Source organism: Thermobia domestica, chromosome 5 (genome assembly GCF_964235325.1).
Source record: "Thermobia domestica chromosome 5, izTheDome1.hap1.1, whole genome shotgun sequence".
Taxonomy (NCBI): Eukaryota; Metazoa; Arthropoda; class Insecta; order Zygentoma; family Lepismatidae; genus Thermobia; species Thermobia domestica.
The window spans coordinates 210,928,131-210,936,252 of record NC_137458.1 but is presented as its reverse complement, the minus strand read 5'-3'; the positions used below and the strand labels follow the sequence as shown (position 1 = coordinate 210,936,252).

Below are 8,122 nucleotides of genomic sequence, written 5' to 3'. Positions count from 1 at the left end.
AGATAGTTTCTTTTTCCATGGTTCGTACACATTTGATCTCTATTTTTCTGCATGTACATCCATAAATATTAGGGCATTTTCCTATACATCCGATCTCTATTAATGATGTATGTTCTTAGGAAAATGTTTCCTATTCAAGTCATTAATATGTACTAATACACATGTTAAGCTATACTCTGATTCACAGGTGTTTCACTGTAATATCATTTGGTGTAAGCGGGATTTTCTAAATTACCTCTGAGGCTCCCCTTGTGTAGATAAAGCTAAGAAAAAGCTTGCGAAGCCTAGAGTTAAATAAAATTGCTATATATAACTTCTTTGTGGTATGCACTTATCCTCCTACCCTAGCCTGGGTAGGTTATCTTCGTTTGCTTATCACGTCTATGTAACTATCAGATAGCCTAAAAATTATTGAGCCTTTTTGTGCACGAAATGGAATTGGTGTCTCAAATCGCAGGGTATGTTATTTGCAGTGGGTCAGGCTCTAACGTCATTTGACAACTGACAGTTAAGGCTAGTAGATGTGCAAAAAGTGTTTAAATTCTTAGAAACAGACGTAAGATGAGTGAACTTCGCAAAACCGTGGAACATTTTACAATTTTATTTCAATAAATGTACAAATGCTGCGCAGGTCCGTGAAAAAAGTTTGTTGTTTATAGACAAAATACGTTATCAAAAGCAACAGACAAAAAAGAGTTCAGTCACTTTCGTTCTGGAAGTTTCGATGTCCAAGGTGCCCCTCGCAGTGGGTGATCAGTCACAGCGAACAGCATGATATTCTGGCAAAGTCGAGCAAGACTGACATGTAAGCAGTCATGACAGCAACAACAGATGAAATTGGACAACCGAAAGTATGTCGTATACCACGTTGACTACGGTAGACCCCATATATCTTTAACGACACACCAGAAATTGGGAGAACTTAGCCAGGATATTTCTATACATCCAGCGTATAGCCTGAGCCTGGCGCCGTCAGACTATTATTTGTCTCAGTCTCTGCAAAGCTCCCTAAATGATGTTAAGTTTGTTGCAAAAGAGACCTGTAAAAGAAAAACACCACAATTTTTGACCAAATACCACAGAAGTTCTATAGCTATGGGATTATAATATTGCCGGGAAAATGACAGGTCATCAAGCAAAATGGCTCAGTGGTAGAACCTTCACCCCCTGGAGTAGAGTCTCTGGGTCCTTCCCAGCTTGCGCCAAATGGAGTTTGTGGTAGACAAATGCCATGTGAGTGGATATTCTCGTGATTCTCTCGTTTCTTCTTACTTTCTTCATTCCACCATTTCATTCATTTTCAACATCATCGGTTCCTTTGACCTAGAAAGCATAATCGTGGGACGTAAAACTTAAAGATTTCATTTGATTTTTCATCGAACAAAACCGGTGCATATGTGACTTTATAATGCTATTTTCAAATCACGAAAAGAAAAAGGTCTCAATTTTGAGGCTCAATATCTTTTAGACAAGCTGATATCTAACATGCTCTTTTCAGAAAAATTGTTTTAATTTAAAATGGTAACATGATTATTTAATTTTCTCAACTGAAAGTTTTTGCATATCGTCCACTACACTAAGCATGATTAAATAGGCAAACACTATGACCTACCAGTAGTTCTGTTTCATTGATAAATTATAAATGATAACATTATCAGCAAAACGATTTCATTTCATGAGTACGCTTGCACTCTGAACGTCTCAAATCGTCTGCAATATGTTTTGTAAGAGTCTATCCGGATGTTTTTTCTGCTTATGCTAAACTATAAGCGTGACGGTTATGTCTAAAGTTTATTTTTTTATATCAAGTGTAGAATGAAAAGAGGCATGAAGACTATCGGAGAAGAACTTAATAGTTTTATTAAGATCAAACTTTCTAATGTTTTATTTCCTACTGTGGCAACGTTGGGTGTATTTCTACTTGGAATCACTTTACGAGGTGAAGTATCTAGCATTTCTTATCTTTAATTGTATGTGTACACAGTACGATAGGAGATAATAATATTATTAATCAATGAAAGTAGATACTGCTTAACTAATCACTTCATTGTTGACTTGCATTTTTCAAGGTATCAAAATGTTTAGATCGTCAAAGATAAAACTACCTTCAACATCATCCTTAACCCATTACTGCCCCTTGGCAACTTAAGTTGCCACTGGAATTTTTCGTTATAGCGCAGAAATTCATGGATTGACGTTGCAGGTTTTAACCATGAAGTTACTTTGGAGTCTGGTTCGTCATAGCATCATTGTATTTTCTTTGTATGATATATTGACGTAAGGTTAGCATTGTTTTTGGCTACAATGTGTTTTGAGGAGAAAGACTCAACTGGATTGATTTCAAAGACTCCAGAAGGAAGGATTGAAGGTCAGTAAAGAAAGGATTAACTTAATTTTAATAGTTATGTTTACGCAGTGTATTTTCTCCCTCAAAATTGTAACTTTCCAAGATTTTCCCTTTTTTGAATATGTATGTGCCATTTGGCAACTTAAGTTGCCGGCCTAAAAAACAAGAAAAAATAAATATTTTTCAAAAATATTCTAATTTCTATTTTAGAGTACTATTAAGACCAAATAGGAGAAAAGAAACTTTTCAAAATACCACTGGGGAATTCTGGGCACTAATGGGTTAAGACTATATATGTATCAACAATTTGTTTGACTTCCGAACTATACTACGCATATCTATGTCCGAACTTCTGTCTGTCGATATGTATCAGAGGAAATACTGTAAGAGATTCGAAGTAGGTTTAGGAGTTGCAATCAATTCAGGATCCCAAGAACACGTTTCATCTCCGTTAACCCTCTACTTAAACCGAAAGTAGTAAAAATCAACCATTTCCGATTTCAACGTTTGTCCCCATAGAACAAAAACGATGGCAGATAGCGATAATAGCTTTATTCGCATTTGAGTCAACATCTCAAGTGAATACACCATCACAACCCTAACCCTCTAACCAAACCAGAAGTGGTTGAAATTTATTATTATAATATTAATTACCATAGAGCAAAAAAGGTCAGAGACATCTAGAAGCGGTTTTCTGCAATTGTTTCAACGTCCCAAGAATAGGCTCCATCTCCTCCGCTAACCCTCTCTTCAAACCAGAGGCTTTAAAAAAATCAGCGTCCCGAGAATGAGTAAATGAAATGAAATCTTAAAAGTTTTACGTCCCACGGTTATGCCGGTTACGCTAAATGTGACGGTGATGATCAGATATGAATGAAATGGTGGAATGAAGAAAGTGGGAGGAAACGGTAGAACCTCGAGAAAACTCACGCACAGGGTGTTTGTCCACCACAGAACTCACTTGACGCGAGCTGGAATCGAACCAAAGACCTCATGCTCTACCACTGAGCCACCGCGGCCTCCGAGAATGAGTTTTTTTCTATACTTTTATTTATTTGTTCAAACCGAAGGTGGTGACAATCTTCAGTTTCCGGTTATAACACTGATCACATGATTAATAAAATGCAAATAGATATCGACAACCGTTTTCCTAATATAGATTTGGAACCGCAATAATATGCTTCTTCTCTGATTTTATTCCCCTATTGCAGTCGAAAGTGGTAGACATCAACTACCACTTTCAGTTTCATGTTACTCTTCATAGGGTAAAAACAGTAAGAGACAGCAAGTAATGGCTTTTTGATATGGATTTAGCGTCCGAGGAACGGAATTTATATTTGATCTTATTCATCTATTACAACCACTAGTTACAGAAATAATATTACTCCAAATTTAAGTATTGAAAATGAAATGAAATGAAATTTTGAGTTTTACGTCCCACGGTTATGCCGGTTAGGCTAAAGGAGAGGTGATAATGAGTAATGAATGAAATGGTGGAATGAAGAAAGTGGGAGGAAACGGGAGAACCCCGAGAAAACCCACGCACACGGTGTTTGTCCACCACAAAGTTCACTTGGCGGGAGCAGGGTTTGAACCCGAGACCCCTAGCACCAGAGGTGAACAGTCTACCACTGAGCCACTGCGGCCCCAAATTTAAGTATTGAATTCGCATAGTCTGGAAGTCTAACGTAGTTCACACTTGAAACGAAACACATGTATGTCAGTATGTGTGAACTTAGCCCCCACCCTGGAGCACAAACGATGAGTTTAGTGTCATTGGTTAGTGCTACGTTGGTGCTCGTTTGTACATGAAACCCTATCGTTTGAGCTTTGTTAGTTCAGGAGATGTAAGGGAAAAACTGGTAGGAGGGCTAAGTTCATGCTGGCCCCCGACTTCAAATACAAATGATAAATGTAGTGCCGTTAGTGCATCGTTTGTGCACGAAACCCCATCGTCTGTGCTTCAATAGTTCGTAAGTTATAAAGCCAAAAACAGAAAACAGAGTTGGAAACTGGATACAAATTTTCGTTATTTCTTTAAAAATAAAATGCTTACATTTCTCCCACATGTGAAGCAGGAACGATGTAATTGGTGTCATTGGTTAGTGCATCGTTTGTGAGCATTTGTGCACAAAACGGCATCGTTTGTGCGTTATTAGTTTCGGAGATTTGAGCTAAAACCTGTTAGGGAGCCAGCGTGAACTTGGCCCCCCGACCTCAAGTAAAAACGACGAAACTAGTGTCATTCATTAGTGCATCGTTTGTGCTCGTTTGTGCATCAAACCCCATTGTTTGTGCTTCAATAATTCGTAACTTATAAGCCAAAAGCTGAAAACAGACTTGGAAACTGGATACAATATTCGCTATTTCTTTTGAAATAAAATGTTTGCATTCCTCCCACATATGAAGCATAAACGATTAGATTAGTTCCATTGGTTAGTGCATCCTTTGTGCTCGTTTGTGGACAAAACCAAGGTATGTCCCCAGTTATAAGTTAATCAGCTCCGATTGGCTAAGAGACGTAAGGTGACCTGATCACGTGAGAAAAAAGCCAAAAATTCAAATTTCGGAAAATTTTGGCATATTGTGTTCCGTTTGGTTAGTCTTTCTTACCATATATGGTTATATATGTGAGTATATGGGTTCATTCTCTTTTTATAAGACATGGGTATGTTGATGCTCCCCTCTTAAATTTTGGAGAGGTACATAGGACCAGTATTTAAATTTAGGAATTGCAAAAAAAATGTAAATATTCTCCAAAGCCTAAACATATACAGTTCTTCTGTAAATTTGAGTAGTCCATCTTGTCGTTTGTGGGTATAAATTGTCAAGAATTTAAAATTTGGAGAATTTTGACCAATTTATAATCTTTTATGGGTTATTATGTATTATATGCTTATATAGATGAGTACATTGTAAGGATGGTTAAAGCCAGTTCCTAAAATATCTGGGTCCTGTATAATAATGGTAATTTATGTTTCCAGATCCGGGTACTCGGTTCATGCTTCCATATCGGGGTACCTGGTTCTCGGTTCCGACTCCGGGTAGACACTCAGCCCTTTGTTCTGTATCAGAGTACCCGGTTCTCTGTTAAGCATCCGGGTACTTGATGCTAAGTTCTAGAACTGGGTACTCTCTTCTAGGTTCAAGAAATGGGTGCTCGATTCTAGGTTGTACAGCTGGGTACCCCATTCTAGGTACTAGATGCGTGTATCCATTTCTCGGTTCAGATACGTACTGTGTTACATATCTAGCATGATTATGGTATTAAACACAATAGAAATGTTCATTTCTACAACGGAAGTAAGCATAGAGAGTATACAAAATTACTTATTATTGTTCAGGTTCAGGTTCCTGGTTAGCTGACTACCGGACACATTTCTTTTCTGTTCAGTAGCTTGATCTACAAGTTTCAGAAAGAAAAAAATGTGTGTGGCGAAACAAAGAGCATGATTAATAGGTCCATATTCTACAATCCTGTCCCAACTGCCATAATATGTATATTGCACCACAAATTAATATGATTATTGTTGATAGGAATATAGCTAATTAGTAGTCCTATGATAATATGTGGCAACGTGCAGTAGTTTAGCTCCATATAAGATAGAAAAAACAAAAGGGCAGTTTTGATATTGAAAAGGTCATGGGTCTAGAAAGCATGGTATTTCCCACAGAAGGAATAGGAAGGTACGAAAAACTGGTACCTTCACAATTTCTTTGTTGTTCCGACTTGTTGCAAGTGATTTAAATAAATTCAGGTACTTGGTTTGACGCTGACATTTTAGTTGACAAAATCAAATCATAGCAAACAAGGAAATTCTCTGGATTCTGTTAAAAGCAACTTGAAAACTGGATCTGGATACCCAATTTCCAGCTCTGGAACTGGGTCACTGATTCTCGGTTCTGTATCAGGATACCCAATTCTCAGTGCTGGATCCGGATACCCGATTCTGGGTTTTAGATCGGAGTATCCGATTTTCAGTTCTAGGTCCCGGTACCCGGTTCTCGGTTTAGGCTACGGATACCCGATTTTCACTGAATCCAAAACCAGGTAACCGGATCCGAAAATTTCTGGCAATTTTCGTACAGAGTCAGCTCTCTTTTATAAGACATGGGTTCTACAATGATGCTCCCTTTCAAAATTTAGAAGGGGTACATCAGCGCACTCCTTAAATTTAGGAATTGTCAAAAATGAAATTTGGTAAATATTCTCTAGGACCCGAATATATAACTCACTTGTCAGTAAATTTGGGTTGTCCTGCTTATTCTCTTATGTGGGTAAAGAAAAAAATATTAGTATTGCCCCGCGGCCGGTTACTAGATTAATTTATCTTTTTGGTGAGGCTTTATAACATATAGTTATTTCCTTGAGTACAGATTTCAATTCTCTTATAAGATATATACATTGATGCACTCCTCTTAAAATTTTGGAAGTGGTACATTGAATCACCTCTTAAATTTAGAAATTGTCAAAAAAAAATTGGTAAATGTTCTCTATTACCCAAATATATGTTGTAAATTTGATTGATACAGCTTGTTTCCTTTTAGGGGTAAAAACAATCAAAAAATCGAAATGAAGAGTTTTTTTTTTACCTATAACCTCATTTGTGGAACTTTACTATATTTTGTTTACATAGGTAAGCATATGGTGAACTTCCGTTTCATCTTCCTAACTTGGAGAGCTCATGACCTTTTTTTTTTTTTTTTTTACGTAGATGAATTTTTAATCCCCTTTACCCCCTTTCCCTAGGATGCGACCATGAATAAAAGTAATGTGATAAATATCCAGCTCAGGGTAGGTACTAACTACTGTATGTTCAAAAATTCATATCGAACTCCTTAACCGTTTCCACGTGACGAAATCAGAAACAACACACAACATATAGAAAATGTTTCCCTTTCCCAGTTAAAATGGAAATTCTCAAAAACACAAGACACGGATCCACTTATTTTTAATGGGAAATTTATATGGGAATTTATTTTATCTTCCTAACTTGACAGAATCGCGAGATACCAGTACCGTATCGTGGGGGAGGCGAGCGGGACGACGGCCCTGAGCGCCAAAGAAAGAAGGGCGCAAAATTCGGGAGGAAGAAGAAAAGATATATAAAATCGAAAGAAAAAAGTAATAAAAAGTGCTAAAAATCAAGGAAAAGCAGGATATATTTTTGAAAAGTTCCTTACGCTTCGCGCCAACCATGGTGGCGCTTTGCAGTTGGTCTCTCAACCTCACTCATGTACAGGAGGGCGCCATCGTATACTCTCGGCCTAGGCGCTGATTTTCCACGGCACAGCACTGTGAGATACTAAGTTTTCCGCATATATTTTGATCCTTCGCTCCACATTCCCCTCATAGAATATGCATTTTAATCAAAGTAACTTGATTGAAAACCCAGTTTGAGGTACGTAATAACTACATCCAAAATTCAGTCCAAACGGTGAAATCGGTTAAATCGTTTCCTCGTGAAGCGAGCACAAAACAAGATCATTTTCACTTTTAATTATAATAGACTACAGTTGAACACTGTTACAACGAATTCGATCGAGTGCAAACAAAATTCGTTATACATGATTCCCAAATCTTTTTTTTTTTCAATCACATTCTATTCTGGTGATAAACACTATTTTAAGCCAATTCTGAAATTAGACATATGCTAATAACCGCGACTAAAGAAAGTAATTATTATCACATTAAGGTTAGTTTAATCCAAGTTTTGAAGTATATTTCTGGAGGCAGGGTTTTCCAGATTTTATTGTGTTTTTATATGGGTTTTA

The 8,122-nt window shown here is 37.2% G+C and overlaps 1 protein-coding gene across 2 annotated transcripts in view; it reads left to right on the top strand.

Moving 5' to 3' along the window:
- Positions 1-1,681: 1,681 nt before the first annotated feature.
- LOC145686376 (uncharacterized) overlaps positions 1,682-8,122 on the top strand; it is a 92,015-nt gene continuing 85,574 nt past the window's right edge. For both annotated transcript variants that reach the window (XM_081759642.1, XM_081759644.1), the window contains exon 1: positions 1,682-1,939. In XM_081759642.1, the coding sequence (XP_081615768.1) occupies positions 1,816-1,939 (124 nt within the window). In that variant the 5' untranslated portion in view covers positions 1,682-1,815. The remainder of the gene's footprint in view (positions 1,940-8,122) is intronic.